The sequence below is a fragment of the Chlamydomonas reinhardtii genome, chromosome 2 (assembly GCF_000002595.2).
Source record: "Chlamydomonas reinhardtii strain CC-503 cw92 mt+ chromosome 2, whole genome shotgun sequence".
Classification (NCBI taxonomy): Eukaryota; Viridiplantae; Chlorophyta; class Chlorophyceae; order Chlamydomonadales; family Chlamydomonadaceae; genus Chlamydomonas; species Chlamydomonas reinhardtii.
The window spans coordinates 85085-111819 of NC_057005.1; the positions used below are offsets into that span (position 1 = coordinate 85085).

General features: G+C 63.8%; 6 protein-coding genes across 7 annotated transcripts; 4 read left to right on the top strand and 2 right to left on the bottom strand.

Annotated features, from left to right (window-relative positions):
• Positions 1 to 11: 11 nt before the first annotated feature.
• CHLRE_02g073800v5 (uncharacterized protein) lies at positions 12 to 1856 on the top strand. The gene is made up of 3 exons (XM_001701566.2): positions 12 to 650; positions 790 to 850; positions 991 to 1856. The coding sequence occupies exons 1-3, from the start codon at positions 579 to 581 to the stop codon at positions 1026 to 1028; spliced, it is 171 nt and encodes a 56-aa protein (XP_001701618.2). The 5' UTR covers positions 12 to 578; the 3' UTR covers positions 1029 to 1856.
• A 209-nt stretch (positions 1857 to 2065) lies between these two features.
• On the bottom strand, positions 2066 to 3981 carry CHLRE_02g073826v5 (uncharacterized protein). The gene is made up of 4 exons (XM_043059101.1): positions 3693 to 3981; positions 3296 to 3576; positions 3070 to 3213; positions 2066 to 2541 (listed from the first exon to the last, which is right to left on the bottom strand). Exons 1-4 carry the CDS (start codon positions 3871 to 3873, stop codon positions 2251 to 2253), a joined length of 897 nt encoding a protein of 298 aa, XP_042926735.1. The 5' UTR covers positions 3874 to 3981; the 3' UTR covers positions 2066 to 2250.
• A 98-nt stretch (positions 3982 to 4079) lies between these two features.
• Positions 4080 to 5576, top strand: CHLRE_02g073850v5 (uncharacterized protein). Its single transcript, XM_001701567.2, has 4 exons — positions 4080 to 4392; positions 4522 to 4604; positions 4922 to 5027; positions 5180 to 5576. The coding sequence occupies exons 1-4, from the start codon at positions 4110 to 4112 to the stop codon at positions 5335 to 5337; spliced, it is 630 nt and encodes a 209-aa protein (XP_001701619.1). The 5' UTR covers positions 4080 to 4109; the 3' UTR covers positions 5338 to 5576.
• An 815-nt stretch (positions 5577 to 6391) lies between these two features.
• CHLRE_02g073900v5 (uncharacterized protein) lies at positions 6392 to 10365 on the top strand. The gene is made up of 11 exons (XM_001701568.2): positions 6392 to 6757; positions 6883 to 7082; positions 7246 to 7354; positions 7598 to 7679; positions 7946 to 8165; positions 8399 to 8549; positions 8683 to 8724; positions 8927 to 9101; positions 9219 to 9372; positions 9472 to 9605; positions 9801 to 10365. Exons 1-11 carry the CDS (start codon positions 6524 to 6526, stop codon positions 9992 to 9994), a joined length of 1695 nt encoding a protein of 564 aa, XP_001701620.1. The 5' UTR covers positions 6392 to 6523; the 3' UTR covers positions 9995 to 10365.
• A 46-nt stretch (positions 10366 to 10411) lies between these two features.
• Positions 10412 to 15083, top strand: CHLRE_02g073950v5 (uncharacterized protein). Its single transcript, XM_001701569.2, has 12 exons — positions 10412 to 10612; positions 10801 to 11000; positions 11160 to 11301; positions 11607 to 11688; positions 11840 to 12132; positions 12272 to 12384; positions 12545 to 12695; positions 13411 to 13452; positions 13632 to 13806; positions 13924 to 14077; positions 14177 to 14310; positions 14506 to 15083. The coding sequence occupies exons 1-12, from the start codon at positions 10454 to 10456 to the stop codon at positions 14697 to 14699; spliced, it is 1839 nt and encodes a 612-aa protein (XP_001701621.2). The 5' UTR covers positions 10412 to 10453; the 3' UTR covers positions 14700 to 15083.
• Positions 15084 to 15115: 32 nt separating this feature from the next.
• Positions 15116 to 26241, bottom strand: CHLRE_02g074000v5 (uncharacterized protein). Of its 2 annotated transcripts, none has more exons than XM_043059103.1 (25): positions 25639 to 26241; positions 25432 to 25516; positions 25189 to 25284; positions 24471 to 25043; positions 23708 to 24300; positions 23352 to 23524; positions 22952 to 23172; positions 22716 to 22847; positions 22424 to 22576; positions 22164 to 22284; positions 21916 to 22034; positions 21615 to 21782; positions 21329 to 21454; positions 21071 to 21221; positions 20808 to 20953; positions 20497 to 20706; positions 20296 to 20387; positions 20063 to 20189; positions 19761 to 19940; positions 19495 to 19620; positions 18370 to 19355; positions 18077 to 18244; positions 16671 to 17936; positions 15736 to 16527; positions 15116 to 15580 (listed from the first exon to the last, which is right to left on the bottom strand). In XM_043059103.1, exons 1-25 carry the CDS (start codon positions 26028 to 26030, stop codon positions 15235 to 15237), a joined length of 7542 nt encoding a protein of 2513 aa, XP_042926737.1. In that variant the 5' UTR covers positions 26031 to 26241; the 3' UTR covers positions 15116 to 15234. The 2 variants fall into 2 exon arrangements, with proteins under 2 accessions (XP_042926737.1, XP_042926736.1); XM_043059102.1 differs by having other exon boundaries at positions 15736 to 16530.
• Positions 26242 to 26735: the final 494 nt, after the last annotated feature.

Below are 26735 nucleotides of genomic sequence, written 5' to 3' on the forward strand. Positions count from 1 at the left end.
CTGCTCACCTAAGCCGTGGGTCGGCGTCATAAGACTACCTCTTGCGAGTCCCTAAGCTGACAAGCTAGGGTGAGGCCGGTGGCGAGTCCGCTGCTGGCGTGGCCACCACGGTCCGATAGGGCGCCATCGTCCGTCTACCGATTGGCAGTCTCTCGCTGTTGCTGTGCTGACAGCCCTCATTGTCGGCTCGTCTTCAAGCACAACCAAGAAGCCTTTCGCAGAGCCTTTCGATTTCACCAAACGTCATTTCGACACGGGTCCGCAGAATCGTCGATTTGATCGCCGCGTTCAATATGATGTCCTCTCTAATATCATCGCGAGTAGCAGCGCTTCTTCCAGCGCTGCAACACGCTTCCGGAGCATTCGCCGCGCTCGCTGCGGGCACCGCCACCCGCTACACGTCGCAAGTAGCTTTACTAGAGCCTCAGAGGGCGGCCTCTGCCCAGAGCGCGCCATCCGGCAGCACGTCGGGTGGCCCACCGTCGGCCTTGCCGGTTACGCCCAACGTGGCAGCCAGCCCACTTGATGCCTTTCAGTCTAAGCTCCAAAGCAAGACTGAGCAAGAGATTTTAAAGCTGATGGAGGAGGCAAGGGCAGCGAAACTGGGCGCTGGGTCAGAAGAACCTGAAGAGGAGCACGAAGGAGAGGAGGTGTGTGACACTGCCCTGCCACGGCGTGCTTGTCGCATCACTCTGGTCGCCCCATCAGTGTTCCAGGGCTTCCCACACCGCAGCTGGTGGTCTCATCTGCTTATAATATTACATAGACAACTCTGCTTCTGTTTTGTAGGTGCCCAACCCCGACACTGGGGAGCTGTACGGGCCACGCGGCCGGGAGCCAACTCGCTATGGTACGTAGCAGCTGCGTTGTGCAGGACTCCGTTTCCATGATGTTTGGCCTCCAGGTCACACTCATCGTTCATCTGCACAGTAGAGGTGATCTCACTGACCTTGCGCTGCTTACCGTTGACTGGGCAACCGGCCCACGCAGGTGATTGGGAGAACAAGGGCAAGTGCATCGACTTTTAGATGGCCGACAGCTTGTAAGTTGGCATGCCGTGGTGCTTCAGACAGTTAGGATTTATAGTTGCTGGAGCACAGGCATCCAGCGGGTGCTAAACAGCTGGCGTTGGGTGTGGGTGGAGCATGTGCGGGTGGGATGTGATAGGGCCGGCCCGGGTGCTCATCAAGGCCGAGCACAATCCAGTGAGGTGCCCGGGTCACAGCTAGCTTCAGTACACTATGCTCTCGCAAAATTCATCTAGCGGACGGTGCAATTTTTCGTCAAAGCTAGGTGGTCAGTTGGGGGCTCAGGAGAAGAGAAGATGACAAGGCTGCGGTGTCTGTACAGATGGCATACGGGTACGTTTACCCGGGTGCAGTGCAGTGGGGGATGCCATTGCGTAGTGGTTGAGCAGAGAGTCCGTGGCGTCGGCAACAGAGTTATGGATGGTGGTGAATCAGGCGACAGGTGTACTGCAGGTACCGCATGTGTACCAGGACTTGACTCACACCTGCTGCCCAGTAATTCAATTCAGCAGTATCAAGGCCACCACCAGCCTCCACCAAGAGCAGCAGAGGTTCGGGTGATGATGTGGGGCGCGGTGTATTGAGATGGCATCCTGCATGATGATATGGGCGCTTCATAGCGTTAAGCCAATCGAGCCCACTTCGGAGACAGGTTGGAGTGAGAGCCGCTTCACCCCGGTTAGTCCGTTAGTGCACGTGGCTGAGTGCTGTGTCGCATTATCGATGATGCTTTTAACGATACCGCAGTAGGGTGGCGAAATGCGCCAGGTACCGTACTTTTGCTGTGAGGTGCGGGGCAGAGGCCGCTTCTTGTAAGGAGTTGTTCCCCCCCCCCCCCCAAGAAGGTTGGACTATTCCTTTACCAAATGACGTCGGGGAAGATAAAAAGGCTGCGATGTCGGTAAAGGCGCGCTTGGGGGACATGGCGGGCTGAGGGCCGACGTGGGCAGATGGGCAGCCGGACAAGTGTTCCCCGGTCACGGGAAAAGGGGCTGAGCCCCTCCACAGTCTGAGGCCGAACAACCTCATCGCCCGGACATAGCCGGGGTCGGTTTCCACAGGCACATAGCCAAACCAGGTGCCTAGCAATCGCGATGCCACAGCAGAGCCAACCGCAGCCAGACGTAGCACAGTTGTCAACAGCCGCACTACTTGTCATGCCGCAACGCATGCCCTGCCAGCCCCACCGCGGACCGCTACCTAGACACCGCCAGCCGGCTCCTCAGCCTGCGCGCTTGCGCCGCTTCGTGGGCGGCGCTGCGCTCTCCTCCTCCACGTGGCCTTTCCCGCCCCCTCCGCTACCAAGATGCGCGCACGCGCCGCCGCCGCTGCCGCTGCCGCCGCCGCCGCTGCCGCCGCCGCCGCCGCCGCTGCCGCCGCCGCCGCTGCCGCCGCCGCCGCCGCCGCCGCCGCCGCCGCCGCCGCCAGTCTGCAGCGATGCAGGTCGCTTGTGCCCCAGCAGCATTTCCACCAGCGCGTGCCGGATGTTGGTTGCGGAGTTGACGTCACGTCCCTGCACCGTCGGGAGGGTAGAGTGAGTGAGTCCCACTGAGCCCACGACCGAGCCGTCACCCAGCCGTCACCCAGCCATCACCCACTGAGCCCCACTGAGCCCACGACTGCGCCCCACTGCGCCCCACTGCGCCCCACTGAGCCGTCACCCAGCCAGCCATCACCCACTGAGCCCCACTGAGCCGCCACCCAGCCACCCATCCATCGCCCAGCCAGCCGCCCGCCCACAAAGTGGACTCACCCACACCGTCCCGCAGTGGTTGCACACTTGGACTTGGTGAGCACGTAAGCCCCCCCATGGTACGACCGCCTGCAGGCAGCGCTGCCCGTTGCCGAGTAAGCGCCGCCCGCACTTCGCACACACCTGGGGAGGGAGGGGGCAGGAGCTGAACCTTGCTGGCTACCCGGCTACCTGTACACGAGCCCCATCCTGTCCACCCGACCACCTGTCTACTCATTCCAACCCGTCTGCTCTCATCTTGCCTGCGATGTGTAGAACTCGTCCACGTACACCACCAGGTGCGCGTACTTGTCCACCAGCAGGCGGAGCAGTGCCCGCCCGCCCCAACCTGCTGATGCAACCGCCATAGCCAGTGTTGGCGTTGCCCCAGCCAACAATGACCTCCTCCTTGGGCCTTCCACCAGCCAGCTGCTGCGCCGTGTGCTCCAGCACCTGTACCCGTGGCATTGGTGTAGCGTCAGCGCAGTGCAGTTGGTGTGGATGCATCTGCTGGCCCCCTCCCCTCAACCCCCACCTTCTGCGTCCGCACATGGACAGTCAGGCGCCACCGCCGCTGGCCCCACTGCCGGTAGAAACGGAGTAGGTGCCACAGCCCGTACTGTTGCACCGGCGCAGGCGCAGACCCGGCCGCCGCCGCCGCGTCCACGCCACCTCCAGCAGAGTAGAGGTAGCGTATTCGCCGCTCATGGTCAGCTTCTGACGCCACCCGCGCGCTGGGTATCCCCGCCTGACAGCGCTTGAGCGCCGGCTGCCCCTTTAGCCGTGCCTGCAGCCACAGCCGACGGCCTGTCTGGCCTGTGCAGTGGCGGTAGCCAGCGCCAGACAGCCGGGTAAAGCAGGCGCGCTGCTGGCGGCGCCGTTCTGTTGCGGCACGCTGATGCGTGTGCTGGCGCGTGCCCCGCCACCCTCGCCTCTTGCCCTTCCACCTCCCGCCCCCCTTGCGCCGCCACCTCCGTTTCTGCCCCCGCCGACGCCGTCGCTGCTGTCGCCGCTGCCGCCGCTGCTGCCGCTGCCATCGCCGCTGTTGCCGTCGCCGCCACCGCTTCCGCCGTCGCTGCAGTGGGGGCTGGGCAGGCCCAGGAGCCTGGCCATCTGGGCCACGCCAGACGTGCGCGGCTCGTGGCCGGCCACTGTAGCTGTGCGGTGAGAAGCCTGGCATTGACCCGACACAGGCCACCAGGTAGTTGCCTACGCCGGGATCAACGCCCACGATGCTCGGGGGGCTCAGCCGGAAAAAAAACCGGATGGCGGAGATAATCCATGGTAATTGAATACTTACACTTCCACCCAGGCGACATATTATATTTTGCGAGGCAGACTCAGCAAACATGACCTTGTCACAGGCTGCAAGCAAGCAATCGTTGGCATCAAGGGCACTTCGCTCGCAACCAAATGTAATCCGTGCGCCTGCACGTGCAACCTGCTATCGCCAAAATGCGATCTACTTGACGGGGTCGACAGGCCGAACCGAGTCGGGCTCATTAACCAGCTCGTCTCAGCCAAACGCAAGCGTCAGCCGGCGAAGCGCGTTGTTATCGCTGGTCGGCACCTCGATTGTGCTTGCACGGCCATCGGCTGTTGGAGCCGTGGAAGAGGTGAAGCTGCCGAAAGGTGCGTGTCTGCGAGCCTGGTTCCTAACCCAGCGCTGTCACCTTCTTCCGCACCCGAATGATCGGCGCACAAGGCGTTCCTGCTGCACGGCGGAGCCTTCACGAAGCCGCACTCTCCTATCTTTCGCAGAGTATCGCCAGCTGGTGAAGCGGCTGAGCGAGGGGCTGAGCGAGTCCATTGAGACGGAGGCTAGCGGCGCTTCTGAGGCTGAGGTGCGTGCGCCGCCATCATGGGGAGGAGCGCCTTTGGAGGGTACGGGGTGCATGCATGCGGAAGTGGCGCAGTACAGATTGGAAGGGCCACAAGGGGTTCATGACTATTTGTCCGTGGCCGCATACCGGCCAGTTCATTGGCACTGCATGACGGCTGGTGCCTGGGGGCCAGAGTGGGGTCTGGAACACCTATATACCTCGCCGTGCGCACGCTTGCGACCGTGTCTGGCTTGCCGACATGCTGCCTTCACCACCGGACTTATTGCATATTTGTTGCCTGCCCGCTGCCCTGCCTGCCGGCTGCTACGTTGACACAGGTGCGGCGCGCGGCAGACCCGGCCAAGGAGGTGGTGCGGGAGTTTGTGCGCAAATGGCGCGACAACCCGCGAGTTAGCTCCGACATAACGCACGCCGAAATTAAGGGTGGGTTTTGCGCGCCTTGAGGTTGCTGCTGCAGTGTTTTGCTTTACTCACAGCAGAGTAGGTGTCATTGGCATAACCTGTGGCTAGGGTGAACAGCATCACAAACCCCACAGCTAACTTCCCACTGATGCTGCTCCTGCTGCTTACTACAGAGGCACTTGCGGAGCTGGGTGAGTTCTATCTGGCGTACGGCCAGCGCACCAAGCTCACGCCCCCGGTGCGCGAGAGTGTGCTGCGCCACCTGAAGGCTGCGCGGTCGGCACTGCCCGAGGAGGAGGGCAGCGCCAGCAAGGTGCTTGGGCTGTTCTGAAGGGGCGTCTAGGGGCGTCTAGGTGCTTGACGCGAGGGCGGCATACTGAACGGCAGGCTGCAAGTGCGCTGGAACGTACAGGTTTCCTAGGTATGCCGTCAATGGCGTAGGTTGGTCGTGTAACTGGTGCGCATGACAGTGTTCTGGTGTCTACGTCGGGTGTCCACGTCGGTGATGGAGACCCTCTGGGAAACGTCCATTCGCCCATGCCACGTTGGTGCAATGTCTGAAGCCGAAGATTTCAAAACTACCTACAATCCAACCCTTGCGACCTCCTTCAGCAGCCACAGGACGCGATGATATATAGCCGGGGTCGGTTTGTACAGGCACCGCCCTGCCGAGTGTCCAGCCGCGTCCCGCTGTCAAGCACAAGCACTGAAGCACAGCAGGCAACAATCCAAGCAGTAATGAATCCTACCCCACACCGTGCCACGTTATGATTGCCAGCAAAGACCGTATATCAGGCACCGGCAGGTCTCAAGTCTCAACCTGCACGCCAGCGCCGATCGCGCGCGGCGCCCCACTCTCCTCCTCCACGTGGCCTGGCCTGCCCGCTCCGCTACGCAAATGCACGCCGCCACTGCTGTGCCCAGGCCCTGCGCCCCCGCCGCAGCCTCCAGGGCCAGCGCCGCCGCCACCACCATCGTCGCCATCACTGCAGGCCGCGGTGTACCAAGCAGCGTCTCCATCAGCGCGTGCTGCATGTCCATCGCTGAATCGGCGTCGCGGCCCTGGAGGGTGGAGCAGGGGAGGGTGGAAGCCTGGAAGGTGGGGAATGGATCTGTGACGGCGGCGACAGCTGCAATGCGGCCGCTCTTGGCCGCTGCGGAAAGCAGTTGAATCTGTGGACAGCAGGACACACGACCAGAGATGGTATAGCGGGCCATTCATCGGCAACCATGTACAATGGTCATTTCCGCCGTAATGTAGGAACCGCAGGGCGCCGGGGACAGCGTCGTGGCGCCGGGGCCCCTGCACAGTCACTCGGCCACGCAGGTGGCATCATGACCGCACTTGAGCAGCGTGCAGTGATACAACAGCTTTGGGACTCTTCACATTACTGGTGAACACCAAACCCAAGTAAATGCTGTTTGGTGACTGGATTCACTCTGAGATTCACTTGCAGAATCGCTGGCACTCGTCGGACAAACAAGACTCACCGCGTTCGTGGGAAGTCTCATACCTAATGCAAGCACTACATTATCACTTGTCAGCTCGAACCCGGCCACACGCCCACAACTCAAGGGGCCAAGAGCATGTCGCCGCATTGGTCGCGTGTCGCCAAGCTAGCAGCGCGCGCCTTAGGCATTCTAGGCGAGTGGAGGCCTCTGCATCCCTGACCACCTCATTGGCTGTGTCCAGCGGCTCTTATGTCACAAAGGAAGCTCGGGACGCCGTGTTTGGTGTGGCCAAGGAGCAGGTGGGTGGAGCCCTCCTTGAGCATGCCCCTGGACTTGTCCCCAGTTCCCCACCCTTGAATCTTGATTTATTCTTCTCCTGTGGTTCTTCTCCTTGTCCTTGTCCTTGTCCTCCTTTTACGTGCAGGTGACTGAGGCAGCCGCTCAGGTTGTGTCTGGGCGCCTGCCTTCCTGGCTGCGCGGCAGTCTGCTGCTCAACGGCTGCGGCGACTTCCGCGGCATGCAGCACCTGTTCGACGGATACGCCTGCCTCAGCCGGGTGCGGCTGGACGGACAGGACAACAGGGCGTGGGCCAGCCAGAGGTTCCTGGACACAGACGCATACAGGTGGGGAAGCGAGAGGACAGCGTTCGGCAAGGATAGGGGGCAGCAGGGAGTGGGGACGTGACCGCTATGTGTCTCGTACGGGGTCAAAGGATGTAAGAAACTGTGACTTACGACCATTTTGACTGAAAAACATTGATGTCGTTTCACCACAACCCCCGCTCAGCGCCTTCCGTTCCACCGGCCGCATGAAGTATCGCGAGTTCCAGACGCCTGTGCCCGCGGAGGGGCCGTTGGGCCGGGCGGCGGCGGTGCTGGACAACACCATGGCACTGGTGGGGCGGGGGAGGGGGCTTGTGGGGGGGGGCCTGAGCGTTAGGGGCGGCTGTCGGAGCGACACAGTCCTACGCCACACAGGGAAAGGTGGTGGGATGCTCGGTCGTTGGGGCTGGAGGGCCGTGCCCATAGGTCAAGGGGCACGCGGCTGGCGTGTGACCTGGCAGCTGCATCAGGACCGGCCTGCATGTGCAAACCGCATCCGGCTGTGGCCCTGTGGCTGCACGCGCCCTGTCCTACAGATGAGCAAGGGCCGCGCCTTCACTGACAACGCCTCCGTGTCCATCACCAGTCTGCCCGGAGGCAAGCTGCTGGCGCTCAGCGGTGAGGGGGCGGAGGGGAGGGGAGGGGAGGGGAGAGGAGAGGTGGACGCTCAGGCTTACCACACAGGGCGCTAGCTGCGCGCTCTGTGGCGCGGGGTTGCCTGGCTGGTGCAGAGGTGCCTGTGGGAGGTCGGGCCAGTGGCACGCCATGCTTGTTCACGCCCCGATCACACAGAGGCCCTCTTGCACCGGTGCGTCCGCCCGCGCCCCTCCTGCCAAGCCTCCTGCCTCTCCCTCCCGTGCCACCACGCCCTCACCCCCCCCCAGAGACCCGCTCCGCTGCCTACCTGGTGGACCCGGACACACTGGCCACACTGCAGCAGGTGGAGCCGGCAGACGGCCTGCCCGGGGACCTCACCACCGCACACCCCAAGAGGACGCCCGACGGCCGTCTGGTCAACTTCAGCCGCAGCCTGCCCTTCGGCGGCTACCACGTGTATGTGCAGGACCCCGCCAGCCTGAAGCGCACGCAGATCGCATTCATCCGGTGAGAGGGACAGCACGCGACGGGAGGGGACCGGGGCACAGGGTGGATGGTGGTTGAAAGGGTAACGTGTGCATGCCACGCACATGCCTGGCGTCCGCACTAGTCACCCGCCTGGTTCCGTGACACCCACCACACCCGGCCTCTCAAACCTCCCCCCGCCCCCCCGCTGCAACTGTACCTGCCTACGACTCCACTTCTTAATTAATCATGAATGTAACCCCCCCTTCCCTCAGCGACCGCGACCCGTTGGCGCCTTGCTGGGTTCACGACATGGCCGTGACCCGCACACACCTGGTGGTGGTGGAGGCGCCCGTGTTCATCAACATGCAGTCACTGGTGCTGGGAGAGCCCCGACCCTACGTCTTCATGGACTGGCGGCCAGAGGTGTGTGGCAAGGAGGCGGGCGCAGTGGGCCTTTGGACCGCACATGAGCGTGGCGGAGCTGCTCCTCACAAAGCATGGTAGTTGTACCCAAGCTTAGTAAAGGTCCGCTGCCTGTGGTCTGCTGCTGCCGCAGGATGGCACTCGCGTGCACGTGATTGCACTGGACGGCTCCGGGGTGAGTAATGAGAGCATGTTGGACCTGGGGTTAATGTACTTATATGTGTGTAGGTGCATTTCTCCTATCCGCGACTCGCATTCCACACTTCACCAGTTTCCTTCATGTACCGATGTTCTCCTTGCCCTTCCTGGCATCACCCCCCGTCCCGCCCTTTCCTCTTTTGCAACACTCGCCCCTTCACCCTCCTCACCGCCAGCAGGTTGTGACTCATACTGCTCCGGCACTGTTCACGTTCCACTTCTCCAACGCCTTCGAGCGGCCCTCCGCCTCCTCGCCCGGCGCCACCGAGCTGTGTGTGGACTTCAGTGTGTATGACGACCCCGCCATCCTCAACGACCTGTCGCTCAAGGAAATGATGGACATGCCGGGAAAGGGTGAGACGCTGAGAGGACAAGAGGTGGATGAAAGCATGGAATGCTTCTTACAATCTTGGCTCACGCTTGTGCCTTCCTCGTCCTCCCTCGCTCCCTCCCACACGCCTGCTGCACCAGACATCTCCCCAAGCCGCCTGCGCCGCCTGACGATGCCGCTGCGTGACGCCGCCGGCAAGCCCGCCGGCCCGGCCCGCCTGGACGCCCCCGCGCCGCTGCTGCGCGATGAGTCGGCTTACGGCAACTTTGTGGAGTTTCCCGCGTTCAACACAAAGTGAGCGAAGCGAGCGAGTGGCACGGGGTACAGATTGCCGAGTTGCTTCTTGCTCCCTTTCCCTGCTTCGACCCATTCCCTCGCTCTTTTGCCCTGTAGGTTCGCCGGCCTCCCCTACCGCTACTGCTACAGCACCGCCGCCGTGCGCCCCACCAACATGGGCAACGCGCTGGCCGTGCACGACCTGCAGGAGGGAACCAGCAGGCTGTGGCATTCGCCCGGGGGAATGCCGGGTGAGTAGTGAGGGGGTATGGGGATAATGCATGAGGCACATGGGCTGCCGGTGCTTTGGTGGGCTTGCATGCTTACTGGGATGTGGAAGTGTGAGTGCACGTGATTGCATCGGCCCACCTCCTTCAGCAGCGAGTGTCCGCACAGCTCTGACTCTGTTGCCCCTGCCCTCCCCTCCCCGCCTCGCCCTGCTGCAGCCGAGCCGTGCTTCGTGCCGCGGCCCGGCTCCTCGGACGAGGCCGACGGGGTGGTGCTGGCGGCGGTGGTGGGCGCGGACGGCGGCAGCAGTGTGGTTGTGCTGGAGGGAGGCAGCCTGCAGGAGCTGGCGAGGGTAAAGCTGCCCGTCACGGTGCCGTACAGGTTCCACGGCACATTCGTACAGCAGAAATAGCAGGGGCAGTGGTAATGCAGTACGGCACGGGGTGTACCGTTGTGGTGGTGGCGGCGCCGGTGCGGGTGTGGGCCGCTGTCAGTTGAATAGCCGCACTCAATGCGTCCAGTTTGGCCGTCTCGTTTGCATCCGTGAACAAATTTTGACCATTTTGCGTTGCATTGTAGCTACGGACATGCTGTTGCAGACAGTGAGGCCTGGTGAGGCGGAGATTTCGCAGGGCCGCGGCACGGATCACATCATCGTGACTACGATGGGCTCGAGACGAGAAGCATTTGGACCTCAATTTTGTGTCTGTGAGGCTTGTACAGCTCTATTAATTCTTTTGAACAAAACACTTGCCTCGGCTGTAAGCAACTTTGACCCGGGGGCCTGCTCGTGCTTCGACAACCTGGTTGACGCTGCAAGTCTGATTGAACTCACGGGAACTCAATCGCGGCAACGGTGATGCTATCGCTCATGCTGAAGCGGTACAGTGCGACCCCGGCTGCGGCCAGCGCGACTGGCGGGGCGGGAGAGCGCGGCCAGGTCGCAGGCCCGGCCACAGGCAGCGGCAGCAGCACACACGTATCTGAGGCCGCGCGCCAGGCGGTGTTTGCGCCTGCCACTGCTGAGCAGGTGCGTGCGTGCGTGAGAACCTGCGCGAGCCGCGAGGTGCGTGCAGGTCCAACACCGCTGGCGGTCCTGCCGCACCTCAATGTCCACGCACTTGCTCATCCCAACCCAATTGGCCATGGCCGTCCTTTCGCCCTACCTGTTCTATATTTCTCCTGGGGTCCTTGTCCTTGTCCTCCTTTTACGTGCAGGTGACTGAGGCAGCCGCTCAGGTTGTGTCTGGGCGCCTGCCTTCCTGGCTGCGCGGCAGTCTGCTGCTCAACGGCTGCGGCGACTTCCGCGGCATGCAGCACCTGTTCGACGGATACGCCTGTCTCAGCCGGGTGCGGCTGGACGGACAGGACAACAGGGCGTGGGTCAGCCAGAGGTTCCTGGACACAGACGCATACAGGTGGGGAAGCAAGAGAAAAGGGAGAGATGGTTCAAGCCTTCAAGGAGAGACAGGTCGTGAGGACTGGGGGAAAGGAGTACATGGCTGCAATGGTAGCACGTGGTCGGGTCGGGGCACTGCTCTTCCTGCTTTACTACCTTACGCATGTTTTGTTTGCAGGTCCTACCGCACCACTGGCCGCCTCAAGTATCGGGAGTTTGGCACGCCCGCCGGCACACCCGCAGGCCCCCAGCCCGAGAGCTCCCTGCTACTGCGGCTGCTGCGGTCAGTCTTCAACACGGCGTACGGTGTTGTGGTGACGGTGAGTCGGTGACAACTATTTGTGAGGGCGCTGTTCTGGCATGCTATAATTGTGCTGTGTGCAGTCTGTACACCATGTAGGGTAGGGGGCTGTGCTTGCGACATCACAAGAGGGGACACGAGGGGGCTGCGGGTGTGAGCCCTGTACTTACCGCGCCTTAGCCACATGCCACAGGCCCAACCTAATTACCGGTAAGCTATCACGGATGCCGTTTCTTGACAATCCCCTTCTGAACATCGTGGCATGAGTGCACGACACTCCCCACTGTGGACACCCCCACTTGCCCCCCACACCCCCACTCCCAGCTGACTGGCCGCCAGGGCTTTTCCGACAACGCCTCAGTCACACTCACCGCTCTGCCCTCCGGACAGCTGCTGGCGCTCAGTGGTGAGAGGGCGGTGGGAGCTAAGGGGGGGCAGCCCCAGCCCCGCGATCCACCTCCAACTTAATGCAGGGGCCGAACGCCTCCGCACAGTCCCTCCCCTGCTGTCAAGCTGCCTCGCCCCTGCCCCCTGCCCTGCCTGCCGCCGCCCTGCAGAGCCCACGGCCGCCACCTACCTGGTGGACCCGAACACACTGGCCGCCACACACCACGTCGTGTACGGCAACAAGGGAGGCAGCGCACGAGACAGCAGCGGCAGCGGCAGCAGTGGCGGCGGCAGCGGCAGCAGCAAGGGGCGTCCGGCAGCACCAGAAGCAGGGGCTGCTGGTGTGGAGGTTGCGGTGGCGGGAGGGGCGGGGGCAGTGAGGTCTGCCAGCAGTGGGCGGCTGCAGGTGTTTCGTGTGGTTGACGACATGGTGCACTCAGACATCCAGACCGCACACATCAAGGTGGGCAACTGCTCGAGGACCCAGCCGGGAGACCTTCATAAGTTGTGCAGGGACCAGGAGTCTCATGCATCGCCTGTTGCCCTCTGTCCGACGTTACCCGTCTTTTGCCCATGCACCTGCCCTCCCCCCACCCCCGCAGCCCATCCCCGACGGCCGTCTGGTCAACTTCAGCCGCAGCCTGCCCTTCGGCGGCTACCACGTGTATGTGCAGGACCCCGCCAGCCTGAGGCGCACGCAGATCGCATTCATCCGGTGAGAGGGACAGCACGCGACGGGAGGGGACCGGGGCACAGGGTGGATGGTGGTTGAAAGGGTAACGTGTGCATGCCACATGCCTGGCGTCCGCACTAGTCACCCGTCTGGTTCCGTGACACCCACCACACCCGGCCTCTCAACCCCCCCCCTCCCTCAGCGACCGCGACCCGTTGGCGCCTTGCTGGGTTCACGACATGGCCGTGACCCGCACACACCTGGTGGTGGTGGAGGCGCCGCTGCACATGAACCTCACGGCGCTCATGGTGGGCAGCAGCAGGCAGTACGTGTTCATGGACTGGCGGCCGGAGGTGGGCAGGGCGGGTCGGAGCCGCTTGTGTGCGCGTGTGGAGCCGTGGCCTCTTTTTACTCTGCCAGATCTAGGAACAGCGTCTGACGAGGCGTCGCACTCCACGCCCTGTTCAATCAATTGGTAACGTGAGGAAACACCCCTGGCTACTGCCATGTGCTGTGCGTGCTTCCGTAACTCTTTGTTATGCTGAACGTGGTTGCATGCGATGTGACAAGGGAAAGGATCGGCGTAGACCAGTAGCGTGCAGCGTATTCCCACACCCCAAGATTGAATTTGCAACGGCAAGGCACGAGTGTGCGGCTGGTATAACGCTGCGTTACTGTACCGACACATCGCGGACTTGCTGGCAGGCTGGTAGTTTAATGACGCGCATTCCTCATGCTCCGGGCGCCCCGCCATGCAATTGACACACACACACACACACACACACACACACACACACACGCGCACACACACATACACACACATGCACCGCAACGCCACACTCGTGAAGTAGCGGCGCAGCGCACCTGCAGGCAGGCGACCGGCGCCGCAGCGAAAATGCAAACAGAACGCAGCAAAGCAGTGGCTGCGCGCAAACAGGGGCAGAACCAGGGCGCGGCACGGCAAAAGAGGGAGCCCGATATTTTCGGCTGAGTGATGGGCGACCTAAACGCGAGTGTGAGGCTGAAGTGCACGGCTGACGTGCTTGCGTGTTTCAACTGATCCCACAGGCCGGCACCCGTGTGCACGTTATTGCACTGGACGGATCTAGGGTGAGCAACAATAGCGTACGGTACGTGCAGCTTATGTCACGTTAATACTTTCCAGGAACCTCCCCACGATTGTGATAAAAGGCTTTGTGCATGCCCCCCACCCTAACACACTTCCACTTTTGTACAACCCTGTCTTGGGATGGTTCCCAAATGCCCTTCATCCTCCTCACCGCCAGCAGGTTGTGACTCATACTGCTCCGGCACTGTTCACGTTCCACTTCTCCAACGCCTTCGAGCGGCCCTCCGCCTCCTCGCCCGGCGCCACCGAGCTGTGTGTGGACTTCAGTGTGTATGACGACCCCGCCATCCTCAACGACCTGTCGCTCAAGGAAATGATGGACATGCCGGGAAAGGGTGAGACGCTGAGAGGACAAGAGGTGGATGAAAGCATGGAATGCTTCTTACAATCTTGGCTCACGCTTGTGCCTTCCTCGTCCTCCCTCGCTCCCTCCCGCACGCCTGCTGCACCAGACATCTCCCCAAGCCGCCTGCGCCGCCTGACGATGCCGCTGCGTGACGCCGCCGGCAAGCCCGCCGGCCCGGCCCGCCTGGACGCCCCCGCGCCGCTGCTGCGCGATGAGTCGGCTTACGGCAACTTTGTGGAGTTTCCCGCGTTCAACACAAAGTGAGCGAAGCGAGCGAGTGGCACGGGGTACAGATTGCCGAGTTGCTTCTTGCTCCCTTTCCCTGCTTCGACCCATTCCCTCGCTCTTTTGCCCTGTAGGTTCGCCGGCCTCCCCTACCGCTACTGCTACAGCACCGCCGCCGTGCGCCCCACCAACATGGGCAACGCGCTGGCCGTGCACGACCTGCAGGAGGGAACCAGCAGGCTGTGGCATTCGCCCGGGGGAATGCCGGGTGAGTAGTGAGGGGGTATGGGGATAATGCATGAGGCACATGGGCTGCCGGTGCTTTGGTGGGCTTGCATGCTTACTGGGATGTGGAAGTGTGAGTGCACGTGATTGCATCGGCCCACCTCCTTCAGCAGCGAGTGTCCGCACAGCTCTGACTCTGTTGCCCCTGCCCTCCCCTCCCCGCCTCGCCCTGCTGCAGCCGAGCCGTGCTTCGTGCCGCGGCCCGGCTCCTCGGACGAGGCCGACGGGGTGGTGCTGGCGGCGGTGGTGGGCGCGGACGGCGGCAGCAGTGTGGTTGTGCTGGAGGGAGGCAGCCTGCAGGAGCTGGCGAGGGTAAAGCTGCCCGTCACGGTGCCGTACAGGTTCCACGGCACATTCGTACAGCAGAAATAGCAGGGGCAGTGGTAATGCAGTACGGCACGGGGTGTTTACCGTTGTGGTGGTGGCGGCGCAGGTGCGGGTAGCTGTGAGGTTCATGCTGTAGTGGAAGAAAGTGTGAAGCGGTGTTTTATGTTAGAAAGGCTGTGCAGCAGTGCAGGCCTTGCGTTGTATAAGTGCACCTCATTGTCTGGAAGGTGCTGTTTTATAAGGCAGTCGCGTCTGTAGCTGAGCTGGACGCGGAACCATGCCATGGTCCTCGCATACAGACGCGTACGTGTAGAGGGTGGGCTTCCTGGAGATAGCAGGGGGGACGGGCAGTCTAGTGCCACCTGGATGATTCTGTGTCATCAGCATACTGTGACAGACATGCAAGCACTTCGTCAGGACGAGCCCGTACCAGGGAGCTGGCCATCCAACGCACTGTACGCAGAATTTATAGGTCCAATGCTGATGTCTGGCACACAGCTCGTACTGCCCCAGTGCGTCAGGGCTCAGCCTCCCAGGCAGCTACTGCCAAGCTAGTCGTCCCCCTATCCACACAGCATCGTCACAGCTGGATCTCCTCAATCTCCTCCCCCAATTCCTCCAGTGTGGCCGTCTCGTCCGCATCCGTCCTGAACGTGGAGCCGGGGGTAAAACCCGTCTCGCCGGCCCCGCCCGCCGCCGAGCCAGTGTACAGCAGCGAGTCCACGTCAGCAGCGTGTCCGTACAGCAGGTCCATGTCGGTGTACGTGTGTGTGTACGTGTCGCCGCCCGGGCTGGTCTCCAGGTCGGACAGCGGCGCACTGGCCCCACCCAGGCCACGCAGCAGTGCGCTCAGGTCACCGGTCTGGTCGCCCGCACTGGAGCCGCCGGCGCCGGCCGCGTCACCCGCATGCTGTGGTGTCGCGGTGCTGCAGTGCAGGTGCAGGCGGCAAATTGGTACCAAGGGCAGTCAGGCACAGGACAGGAGCGATACGCATATCGAGTAAGTAGCTTGTGCCACATGAAGCTTTGGGCAACGCGTGCAGCTCGCACGGGCGCAAGTGGACCATCTTTCGCAGCTCACCTGCTGGGAAGAAGGCTGTGCGAGTCTGCGGGTGCAGGACTGCCCGGGTACCAGGTCTTCATGTAGTGGGGCGCCTCACTGCCGCCACCACTCCCGCGAGCCCGGGACAGCGGGCTGGGACCTAGCGAGCCGGTCGGGGCGCCTCGCGGCGGTGATGGCGCCCGGTAGGGAGCGCTGCTGGCACCGTAGGGCGCCGCCGCCGCCAGCCTCGCCGGCTCCAAAGCTGCCCGCTCATCGCCGCTGCCATTGCCGCTGCCGCCGCCACTGCCGCTGCGCTCCACGTGCTGTGACAGGTCGCTGGCGCTGCCCGCCGCGCTTTCCACCCGACTGCCGAAACCCATGGGCGCGGGACTGGGGTGTGCTGACCAGGGCGCGGGGCCGCCACCGCCAGCCCCATGCCGGTCACCAGCATGAGGTGGCAGCAGCGCGGGCGATGCAGCCGCCTCCTGGTGCCGCAGCCGGGGGGGCTGTGCAGGCGCCTGTGCGGCGGGTGGCTGCAGCGGCCGTGCGGGCGACTCCTCCACCGCCAGCCTCAGCCGCCGCAGCAGCTCTGCCACGTCGGGTGAGGGGGACACGGCACTGGCAGCGCCACCGGCTGCGACCCCACTGCTCGAGGACGGCCGTGCAGACCTGGCGGCCTGCTGCTGCTGCTGCTGCTGGCGCCTCGCCGCCTCGCTCTCCGCCTCCGTCATGGCCATGGCCAGTCTGGTGCTGGCGGCGAAGTCTGCGGCCAGGCCGGCGCTGTACATGTCCAGGTCGCCGCCAGGCAGTGAGGGCAGACCGGCACCGCCGCTGCTGTAAGGGGGGGGGGTATTTAGCCGGGGGGGGGGAGCGGGCACACGGGAAGGGGTTTACAAGTACGGTATAGCAATGCATCCTAGGTCTAGGGTATCATTGGCGGCACCTGGGCCTCATGCGATGACATGTTCAGTTACCTGTAGGTCTGCAGCAGCGAGGGGCGGCCGCTCTCGGACACGCCGGGCGACCTGGCCGGGCTGCCGCGCACCATGCTCTGGCGGGACTGGTACGGGTAGCTGGCGGCGCTGGGGCTGTAGGCCGAGCCGGGGGCCAGCGGGCTCACGCCCAGGGTCACTGTGGAGGCCAGACCGGGACTCAGGTCCGGGCCCAGGCTGGGGCCGGGGCTGGGCAGTTGCGACTCGGTCAGGCCGGGGCTAGGCGCTGTTGCATCGGCCCCGGCTTCCGCAGCACTGGCAATCGCACGGCTACCGCTCCGGGCGCCGCTGCCGGCACTGCTACCGGCTACGGAAGCCGTCTCGTCATTCCGTGCACTGCCGGCGCTCCCCGCTGGGGCTGCAGGCAACACTGGAGCAACATTGCCGGATGAGGTCGAGGAGGCCGAGGCGCTGACTGGCGTGGGGGCGGAGGTGGTGGAGGCACTTGCGTGGCTGACTGCGCCCGACACGCGGCCGCCGGAGGGTACAGACGCCGACATCGCTGGGACTGCGGGCCTGGTGGCTGGCGTGAAAGCGGTGTAGGCAGTTGAAGAGGATGCCGCAGATGTCATTGCAGGACCCTGTTGCCGGCTTTCATGGCTGCTGCTGCTACTGCCTTGTGAGCCCCTATGCGGGCCTGGCGCAGACGGCGCTGGTGCGGATAGCCCCAGAAGCCCTGACCGCTGCAGTGAGCTCAACTCACTGGCCCCCGGCCCGCTGTCGCCGCCACTGCCCCTGCTGGCCCCGCTGCCGCTGCCGCTGAAGCTGGCGGAAGGGGCGCCCGAGCTGGCACCGCTCACTGCTCCTGCTCCCGCGTCAGTCCCTGCAGATGCCAGCGGCTGGCTGCCCGCCCCACCAGCGCTAGCACTGAACATGCCAGCGCTCTCAGACGGTGCGCTGCCGTGCGGCCGCCCGCCACGCACCTCAGCGCCGCTGCTGCTGCCGCTAGCGGTCACAGGCGTGTCCGTGGGTCCGGCGCCGCCCCACCTGCCAGCTGCAGCCACAAGCTCACGGGTGGTGCGCGAGGGCAGCGGGGTGGTGTCCAGAGAGGACATGGAGCCGCCACTGCCGTACTGCCCCGGGCTCAGACCTGGAGTGACGGCAACGCTCATGTCGACGTCGCCTCCGCCTGCCTGGGCCGCTGTGACAGTGGCCCCGGCGCTGGTGGCCCCCGTGGACAATTCGCTCATGTCGTCACCCAGACCCAGGCGGCGCAGTGCCCCACTCAGACTGGAGGGGCTGCCGCCCCTGCGCACATTTGGGAGCGCACCGGGACACGCGTGACTACAAGTGCTTCGTTGTCAGGGTCTTCTCGATGTTGGATAGCGACGACGGCATCCACCAAGCCAAGCCATAGCTCGTTATTAGCGATACCGGACATCACTGACCTGCCGGTCGAGCGCGCCTCCCAGCTTTCTCTGCCCGGCGTGGGCCGCTCTGGGGACACCGCCTCCAGCACCGCCAGTGCCGCCCGCCCAGCGCTGCCTACCGCGGCGGCAGCTGCAGTGGCGGCCTCAGTGGAGCGGTCCAGGGGCCCGGGGCCGGGCAGGTACATGCTGCGGGGCAGCGGCGAACGGAGACGGGCCAGGATGTGTCAGGTCGCGTTCCTGGGGTGCACAACAAGCAATCACCGTGCAAGCTGTTGCGTCTTGCATTCGTTACCACCGCATATGAAAGTCACCTGGCTGAGGAGGCCGGGCTGGATGCTGGCAGGATGCTGCTGGGGGCGGTGTAGGCAGAGGTGGTGGAGCCGCTGACAGTGGCGGGGGTGGTCGGGAAGAGTGCTGCTTGCACTCTGGCAGCTTGCGACAGCCACCCGTCACCAATGGCTCCAGCTACTGGACCAGTAGCTTCACCAACGTCGCGGGCTCTGACAGTGGCAGTAAGACCGCTGGATTCGCTGACACCAGCGCGCCTGAGAGCATATACAGCGCCCTCTCCGTTGGCGTCATCACCAACACCACTTCCATTGCCGCTACTTCCGCGGGTGTTGCTCCCACTGGTTGCGCCACTGGTGGGGCCGGTAGACGTGGAGCCGGATCTCTGCCGTGGCTCAGCTTCTCTGTCTGCGGCCTGCGCTGTAGCAGCGGCCGTCAGCGGCAGACCAAACCGTGGCGGGTGTCCCTTAGGCTGAGGCGGCGCACCGGCGCGGCGCGCAAGACCAGATGCGGCGCCCCCCAGGGTCGCTGCCGTTGCTCCGATGGCAGAGCGCCTGCCAAGCACGGCATCAGGCAAGGGGCTGGGCGAGGGCGTGGCCGTGGCCGTGGTGCTGGGCAGGGAACCGGGCGTGTAGTCGCTCTCTGACATTACGGAGGTGCGGGTGGGCGTCTCCACCGCCAGCAGCCGGCTCAGCAGGTTGGCGGCAGAGCCGCTGGGGCCGGTCTGCGGCCGTGCAGCTGCTGCCGTTCCCCCAGCAGCATGCCCGCCCACCGCCGAACCAGGTGCCCCATTGGGCGCCGGCCGGGACTGAGCGGCGTCACGTCCTCCCACGCCGCCAGCACCAGCACCAGCAGTGGAAGCGGCCGCTTGTGAGGTGGCAGCAGCTGAAGTTGTGGCGGATGTGGTGTTGGAGGACGATGCAGCAGCGGCCGAGGTGGAGTAAGACGTCTGAGAGGTGTGCTGCCCAGAACTGGCTGCGGCTGCCGCCGCGCTCCGAGCTAGCCGTACCTGTTACATGCATAGGCAGCAGGGGACAAACAACGGCCGAGTTCTTCGGTTGGCTGTGTTATATTCCATATGTAGCGCCATGCCTGTTGCGGCTGTGCATGGCGATGAGCACGTGCAGGAGGCCCTGGTCCCGCCCCACCTGCTCCAGCAGCAGCTCGCGCTCCATGTCCGCCAGGCTGCGCTCGAAGGTGGAGGTCATGTCCCGCACCTCAGCTGCCTGCTGGGCCTGCAGCTGGGCGCGCAGCCGCGCGGCAGCCTCCGCGGCCTGGAGGCGCATGGCGAAGGGACAGGGGGTTTGGCGTCATCATTCCCCAGGAAACATGAAACGCTACTGTGCAGTCCATGACCAGCCGCTATGCTCAGTACAATACTCGTGTGTTATGTCGCCACTTTGCGCGGACTCACCTGCCCCTCCCGTTCGCCGGCCAGCTGCTGCATGGCCGCCTCGTGCTGGCGCCTGAGCTCTGCCAACTCAAGCCGCTGTTGCTCAGACAGCTGGGCGCGCAGGGCCGCCGCCGCCGCCGCCTCGCTGGATTCCACCTCGCGCTGCAGGCTGCCCACACGGGCCGCGTGCTCTAACTTGGCCTGCGACCGGGCATGGGCCCATGGAGTGTGACCGACGTCAGGGAAAAGTAGCACGATGACATCGGGTGCGGGCGCAACACGAGCAACCCAGAGCCTCCCCAAGCACAGACTTGACCGCGCACCTTCATCTCCTCCTGTTTGGCCTCCAGTGTGACCACCAGACCGGCGTCCCGCGCCCTCTCCGCCGCCATGGCGCCCAGCAGTCGCCGCACCTGTGCCTCCTCCTCTACATTCTGTCGCTCAAGATGCCTACGGCAGGGGTAGGTGGAAAGCAGCAGTAACATTATGATACCCTTCGAGGGCCGACAGGAATGGACGGCGACTGCAAGCACTATATCGGCCCCGGTCGCCTCACCTGCGGCGCTCCAGGAGCTCCGCCTGGGCCGCCATGGTCCGCGCCGCCGCCTCCGTGTCCGCCAGCTTCTCACGTGCGGCGTCAGCCATGGCCTACGGGGCGGGTGCCAGGAGTTACAGGCACACGTGTCGTCAATGCCGCAGGTTCCACAATAAGAAGGCGCTGCAGAGCCATGCACATGCTGTCATTGTTGCCCCGCACCTGCATCTGCTGCCTCTCTTCCTCGAGCAGCTGCTCTCGCCGCAGCTGCTCTGCCTCGAACCAGGCCAGGTCCGCCGCCGCGCGGATTTGCACCGCCTCCCTCTCAGCCTTGGCGCGGGCGGCAGCGCGTGCTTCCTCCGCCGCCCGGGCCTCCGCCGTCACCAACGCCGCCTCCTCCGTCAGCCGCCTTAGCCGCCGCTGGCCATCCAACTACGAGGCAAGGAAGCTCCAGGTGATTGCCGTCCGGGCGGCAAACAGAAGAATACGGCAGCATGGACAGGCTTCTGTTCTCTGACCCATAGGGTTCTTACCTTGACCAGCTGGTCCTCCGCCTCCAGCGTCATGGACAGCACCTCACGCGCGGCGGCGTTGCGGGCGGCCGCGGCCTCGGCGGTGGCCGCCACCTCGGAGCGGCGAGCCGCCTCAGCCTGGAAGCGCAGCCGCCGAGCCTCCTCGTCTGTGCAGATATCACGCGGAGCCCACACTTGTAGCACAGATTTTTCCAGGTTTGGGAAGACTATTTTTAACCAGGAGTATTCCCAATGCAGGACCCCCGATTCTTCTAGATACCAACCTGTCTCCCACTCCTTGAGCTTGACCCGTTGCTTGGCCTCCATCTCCGCCTGCTGTGCCCCCAGCTCGTCCCGCACCGCTGCCGCCAGAGCCGCCCGCCGTGTGTCCTCCTCCAGCTCCCACATGCGCTGCTGCGCGTGGAACTCCAGCTTCTGCAAGGTGCAGTGCGCATGCGGTACGGTCAAGGTCGATCGTCGTTACCGTGTGCACCTCCACGCCTACGAGATGGCCGAGCTGCAGCCCGCACACCGCGCCTCACCTTGATCTGCTCGTCCTCCTCGCGGCTGCGGACCTGCTGCGCCGCCAGCGCCCGCTTGTGCGCCACCTCGGCCCGCACCGACTCCAGCTCGCGCTGCCACGTGGCCCGCACCTCCAACAGGTTGGCCTGGCAGCGGACGTGCGGCGGCGAGAGGTGTGACACGTATCCCAAAAGCACGTCAAGCGGAAACAATGCATCATCTGTATCATACATAGACCCCGACATGCCTGTGCAGCCGGCAGCCGGATGACCCGTTTGTGCTTTGTTTTGCCCGTTGGGGCCTCACCTGGTACGCCCGCTCCACCGCCGCCACCTGCTTGAGCTTCTCCTCCTTGGCGCGATCGTCCAGCCGGGCCAGCTCCGCCGCCGTCTCCGCCTCCAGCTGCCGCAGCAGGCCCCGCCGCTCCTCCTCTAGCGCCGCCAGCTGCTGTCGCTCGGTGGAAAGCGAGGCAGCCTGCAGCACGGGCATCACGTGTTCAGGCGCGACCAGGCAAACGAGTTGGGTGCACTTTACTTTTGAACTAATATGAATAATGAATCATGGGTACTGCATACATCGTGGCGCTCTCTGCAACCCCTCTCCTGACCTGCAGCGCCACTGCCCGCGTGCGCAGCTCCAGCTCCGACACCACTGCGCGCCGGCGCATGATGGCGTCCTCCGCGTCCCGGATGCGCTTGCGATCAGCCGAAAACACCTCTACGGCGGCTGTGGGGGCGGGGGGGGGGGGGGAAGTCAAGCATACGTATACAGGTGGATACTAAGCTTTTCCCTGCCTCTTGCGCCTGCCTCGGCCACTCCCCCATTTCTCTTAACACACTCTGCGTCCCACCTTACCCTCAGGAAATCCTTTGAAGTCGGTGTAGGTGGGGCCGGGCGGTAGCGGCTGCCACTCAGCCGGCACAGGCCGCAGCTCCGCAGGGGTGCGCTCGCGCAGCAGGTACGCCGTGCGCAGGACCTGGGGGCAGCATGCAGCACGCAGCGTGTAACGGCACATCTTTCAACACGTGACCAGTCCCTACCCAGTCAGCAAATGCCCAGTGCTCTTGGGTCGCCTAGCCCGCAGTAGCACGGCCCAGCCCTGCGGCGGCGCGCACCTTGCCCACGTCCACGGGCGGCGGCCCCGCCAGCCAGTTGGCCAGTTTGTGGTCAGTGTCGCAGGCCAGCAGCCCCGAGCGCAGGCTGACCCAGTAGGCGGCGATGAAGAAGTAGAGCAGGTCGGGTCCGGCCGTAATGCAGTGGTCCCACAGCTGCGAGGCGGCGGGACGGGGCACGCGACCATGCAGGCGTGATGCAACATGGGGCCCGCCCAGATAAGTACAGCTAGCTCTAAAAGTCAGGGACTGCGCGCTTGCAAGCGCCGGGTCTTTCGCTGGTCTACAGCCTTACCCGCATCCAGTCTCCGCGGCTAAGCAGCTCGGTCCACAGGGTGGCCAGGTGCGGCCAAACCACTGCCGCGAAGCCGCCTCGGCAGGCGCTGAAGTGGGCGGCTACTGGCGCGTCGTGCAGACCCAGCAGGTCCTGTGTGGAGGGGAGGGAGGTCGGGGCACGGAAGAGGTCAAGAGCATGGCAAGCTTATGCACAACCAGTACTCCGTGTTCCTTAACACATACAAGCACGCATACCTGCAGGCGCGTCAGCAGCCCCAGTGGGGGGTGGGGGAAGCGCTCCCACCAACCGCGGAGCCAGCCGCCGGCAATGAGTGTGGCCAACGTCTCAAAGCAGCGCTCATCAAGTGCCGCAGCCGACAGCACTGCGCCGCCGTCCGCGGTGCCAAGTGGGCCCGGGCTGGAGGCAAACAGCTTGACGAAGGGAAACACCAGGTCTGGCAGGAAGGACGACTCGGCTGTGGAACAAGGAGTGAGGGGGTCCTTGAGTCCACCAGAAACATGAAATCTAGCACTGCTTTCCGTTGCATCAAGCGTATAAAGCTATAGGCTTACACCTATGGACCAAAAGCAACCGAAGACACACGCAGTACCGATCACGGCTAGTGCCACAGGCAAATGCGCTTCGCCCTCTCACCGAACACGGGGCACCAATGTGCCAGCTGCGACAGTGTGCTGGCCAGGCGCTGCGCCATGGCCCTGCTGGGCAGCCCCAGCTGCGCCGGGAGGTCCTTGAAGGCGGGGTGGGCGCCCAGGCCCGCCAGCGCGGAGAAGGCCGACGTATTGTGCGGCAGTTGCAGGAGGTAGTCCCTGGGGTAGTGCACAGGATGGTTGAGAGGAAGGGGTGGGCAGGACACCTCGCACATACTGCGTGTCCACTGTAGAGGCCCACATTCCTGCAGAGGGCGCTGGTGCACTAGAGCCCTCCCACATCCCTACTTTATTCCACAGTACGGCCGTTTGCTGTTGCCTCCAAGGTATACGAACACCCACCAGATCAGCAGGCGGTACTTAGCAGGGTACTCGCCAAACGCCTCCAACAGCGACTCCAGCCGCGACCGGTCCAGGGCCACACCTGCCGAGGCAGCGCCCGCGGCTCCACCACCCAGCGGGGCGGACAGCGGCGCAGCGGCGGCACCAGGTGCTGTTAGGCCGCCTGCCGCAACCGTGCCGAATGGCTTTGCACCGCGCCGCGGTGGAGACCACCGGTTGGCGACGCCCCCTGCCGCGCCAGCTGCTCCCCCACCTGCTGCCACAGCTGGAGCGCCGGCTTTGCGCTTGCCGGCAGCGGCGGTAAGGCCAGACGTTGCCACCTTCCCTTGCGATGCTCGCTGTGTGTCCTGTGCGCGCTGCGTGTCGCGTGCCATGCCTCCAGCCCGTTCCGCATCTCTGGCTTGCTCGACCTGTCGCACAGGCTGCGCTGTAGCCTGCGCCTTGTGCTGCTGCTCCTCCGGCGCCTGCTGCCGCTGCAGGCTCTGCAGCGCTACCGCCGCCGCCAGGTCGTCCAGCTGGGCCGGCAGCACACGGGGCAGCGGCCGAGGCGGCTGCACGTTGGTGCGAGTTGCCTCCAGGTCATACAGCATTACCTGCAAGGGAACCAAGCCGTCATACCTTGCATACGGCAACCTGGTAGCACTCTACTGTCTACATGGCTTCACTTTCAGCGCCGCGCTTAGCGCACTGTGTACAGACCCGTATCTGTGTCCTCAATGACCTTTTACCCTCATGTATGCAATCCTGGCCTCGCCCCGCGTACCTTGCCATTGGCCACCAACGCCATTTGCTCCACCCGCTCGTCCGCATCGAACATGCAGTCCTGGCGGTTGGGGAACGTGTACGGCACCGACCCCACCGCCTGGCAGCCCAACACGTCCACGAACGCCACCGAGCCGTCCGTCAGCAGTGCCGCCACCGTGGCCGAATCGGGCAGGAAACGCACCTGCGTGGCGCCGACGGCCATGGGCAGTGTGGCCGCCAGCGCGGTAGCAGCCGCAGGGCCCTCCAAATGGCCCGCCGGCGGCAGCTGTGCCGCCCCCGCATGACCTTCCGCAGCCGCGGCCGCGGCCGCCGCAGCATCTGCCGCCTGGCCAGCTGCTGCCTGGTCCAGAGCGGTGGGCGGTGCCGGTAGCCCCACTCCGTACAGGAGCTCTCCACCAATAATGCTGTAGAGCAGTAGCAGCGGTAGGCCCGCCCCACATGCCACCAGCCACTGGCCATCGGGGCTCAGCGCAAAGGCCGACTGCGCGGGCCGGAGCGCGGGCCCCAATGGCAGTGTGAAGGAGCGCAACAGTGTGAAGTTGCCCGCGGCCCACACGTAAAAGCTACCGTCCTGTAAGGGCAAGGGCAAGGGACAAGCGGCGGGGCCATCTCCCGGCTTGGTGGATGGTATGAAATTTTGAATGGCCTGCATCCAGTTGGGGACCTTGCACGGCAGTCCTAGATTCACCCGAGCTTGGTTGCCACAACGCACCCACCTTGAACTGGGTCACAATTGCCAGCCCATCAGGCGTGTATGACGCCTGCACCGCGCCATACGGGCCGCTGCCCAGCACTCGCTTCCTTCGCAGCTTCTGCAGCCGCGAAAGTTTACGCTGCTGCTCAGCGACATTCGCACAGCAGACACAGGACTAGCTTCCCATGGCAACGAGGCCTGCAACCTGACGCATCCCCACCCCTGCAACGCCAAATTTTATGAAATCCTGGCTTTCCAGCCGCACCTTGATGTCCCACACCATGACCCCGTCTACACTCGTGCTGAGCAGCTCATCCAGCTCCCGGCTCAGCGCCAGGTGCCGCACAGGGCTGCAGGCAGGCGTGCGCGGGTACAGCGGTCTCAACCAGCTCTTGCCCACTATATTTTAAGACTGGACACCAATGTGAATCAGCTAGCACGCCGGCGGCGACAAACGCGCAGGAGTCCGTACCTCCTGTGCTCCCTGAACATGGCCACCAGAGCGCTCTTGCTGATGTCGTATACCCGTAATGACCCATCCGAGAATGCAGCGAACACCAGGCGGGGACCAGCAAATAGAGCTGCTGTGCCGGCACTCTGCGCCTTGTCCAGACAGCTGAAGCGGTTATGACGCAGCTGATATGAGTACAAGCTTCCCCGGGTATCGATGGTCAGGAGGAGCGTGCCGGACTGGTCCAGCGCCACCACGGCGAAGTCTGGGCCCCGAACGGCTTCCGAGTACTTGCTCGCCGGTACTTGCAGCACGGAAACCAGGCCAGCAACACCGGGAACTGGTTTCGTCACCCAAATGCTTCCGCCCGGTCCGCATATCGTCACCCGTGGTGGCGCGGTGAAGCGCAGCATTCTTTCTCAAGCTTCTGTCTGGTGTCAAACGCTGCAGATTTGGAAAGTCCTGAGAGTTCTAGGGGCACTACGCATCCTGCCTCAGCTGCCCGAAACGCTGTTTATAAGACTGGCACCGCGCTCTGTTTATGTACAAAATACAGTGTAAATACATAAAGCCTAAATTAGCGTGTGGCCAAGGGCCGAAGGTTGAAAGGTGTTTTGACTTTGGATCGTCATGTTTGACTTGGCGAAGTTTTCGACATTCACACGTAGTCCCATGGTGTGCAGCGAATTCGCAAACCCCAACACTCAAATTGCACCATCAAGGCAAGATTGCGTGGCTGGAGGGGACGAGGTGTGGGATGAGGTCCAGGGAGTCCCATCATTGGCACATCCCTGCACATCTGAGCATGCATGCTCAAGCGTGCCGCCTGGTGCCGATTGATGCCACCTATGCGCACGGACGACCAATGATCACGCACCAGCGTGCACCAGCAACCCTCGTTCCCAAGCCGCAAGCCTCTCCGGCCTGCTCCCGCCTGCCCTGGCTGGCTTTCCTACCTCCCGCCCGCCTTCCATCCCAACTTCTGGTCTATGACTGAGACTTGCCTATGAGGCTGTGCAGTGGTACGTGCATAATGGTAAAAGGGCGCCGCGGGGGAGCTGGAAGTCCAGCACCGGTGCGGATCCCCATCGTCCTGAGTGCATGCAGTGTTTTTCTGT

Coding starts and splice junctions, on each gene's coding strand:
- CHLRE_02g073826v5 (XM_043059101.1), bottom strand. CDS start 3,873: ATGGCCAGGCTCCTGGGCCTGCCCAGCCCCCACTGCAGCGACGGCGGA. Junction 3,577..3,692: donor GGGAGGTGGAAGGGCAAGAG/GCGAGGGTGGCG, acceptor GCCACTGCACAG/GCCAGACAGGCCGTCGGCTG. Junction 2,542..3,069: donor CTCCGCCTGCTGGTGGACAA/GTACGCGCACCT, acceptor CCGACGGTGCAG/GGACGTGACGTCAACTCCGC.
- CHLRE_02g073950v5 (XM_001701569.2), top strand. CDS start 10,454: ATGCTGAAGCGGTACAGTGCGACCCCGGCTGCGGCCAGCGCGACTGGC. Junction 10,613..10,800: donor CGCCTGCCACTGCTGAGCAG/GTGCGTGCGTGC, acceptor TTTTACGTGCAG/GTGACTGAGGCAGCCGCTCA. Junction 14,311..14,505: donor TTCGCCCGGGGGAATGCCGG/GTGAGTAGTGAG, acceptor GCCCTGCTGCAG/CCGAGCCGTGCTTCGTGCCG.
- CHLRE_02g073800v5 (XM_001701566.2), top strand. CDS start 579: ATGGAGGAGGCAAGGGCAGCGAAACTGGGCGCTGGGTCAGAAGAACCT. Junction 651..789: donor AGGAGCACGAAGGAGAGGAG/GTGTGTGACACT, acceptor TCTGTTTTGTAG/GTGCCCAACCCCGACACTGG. Junction 851..990: donor CCGGGAGCCAACTCGCTATG/GTACGTAGCAGC, acceptor CGGCCCACGCAG/GTGATTGGGAGAACAAGGGC.
- CHLRE_02g073900v5 (XM_001701568.2), top strand. CDS start 6,524: ATGCAAGCACTACATTATCACTTGTCAGCTCGAACCCGGCCACACGCC. Junction 7,083..7,245: donor CTGGACACAGACGCATACAG/GTGGGGAAGCGA, acceptor ACCCCCGCTCAG/CGCCTTCCGTTCCACCGGCC. Junction 8,725..8,926: donor TTGCACTGGACGGCTCCGGG/GTGAGTAATGAG, acceptor CACCGCCAGCAG/GTTGTGACTCATACTGCTCC.
- CHLRE_02g073850v5 (XM_001701567.2), top strand. CDS start 4,110: ATGACCTTGTCACAGGCTGCAAGCAAGCAATCGTTGGCATCAAGGGCA. Junction 4,605..4,921: donor GCGGCGCTTCTGAGGCTGAG/GTGCGTGCGCCG, acceptor ACGTTGACACAG/GTGCGGCGCGCGGCAGACCC. Junction 5,028..5,179: donor AACGCACGCCGAAATTAAGG/GTGGGTTTTGCG, acceptor TGCTTACTACAG/AGGCACTTGCGGAGCTGGGT.
- CHLRE_02g074000v5 (XM_043059102.1), bottom strand. CDS start 26,030: ATGCTGCGCTTCACCGCGCCACCACGGGTGACGATATGCGGACCGGGC. Junction 21,455..21,614: donor CGGTGGAGCGGGCGTACCAG/GTGAGGCCCCAA, acceptor GTCCGCTGCCAG/GCCAACCTGTTGGAGGTGCG. Junction 19,941..20,062: donor CCAAACAGGAGGAGATGAAG/GTGCGCGGTCAA, acceptor GCCCGGTCGCAG/GCCAAGTTAGAGCACGCGGC.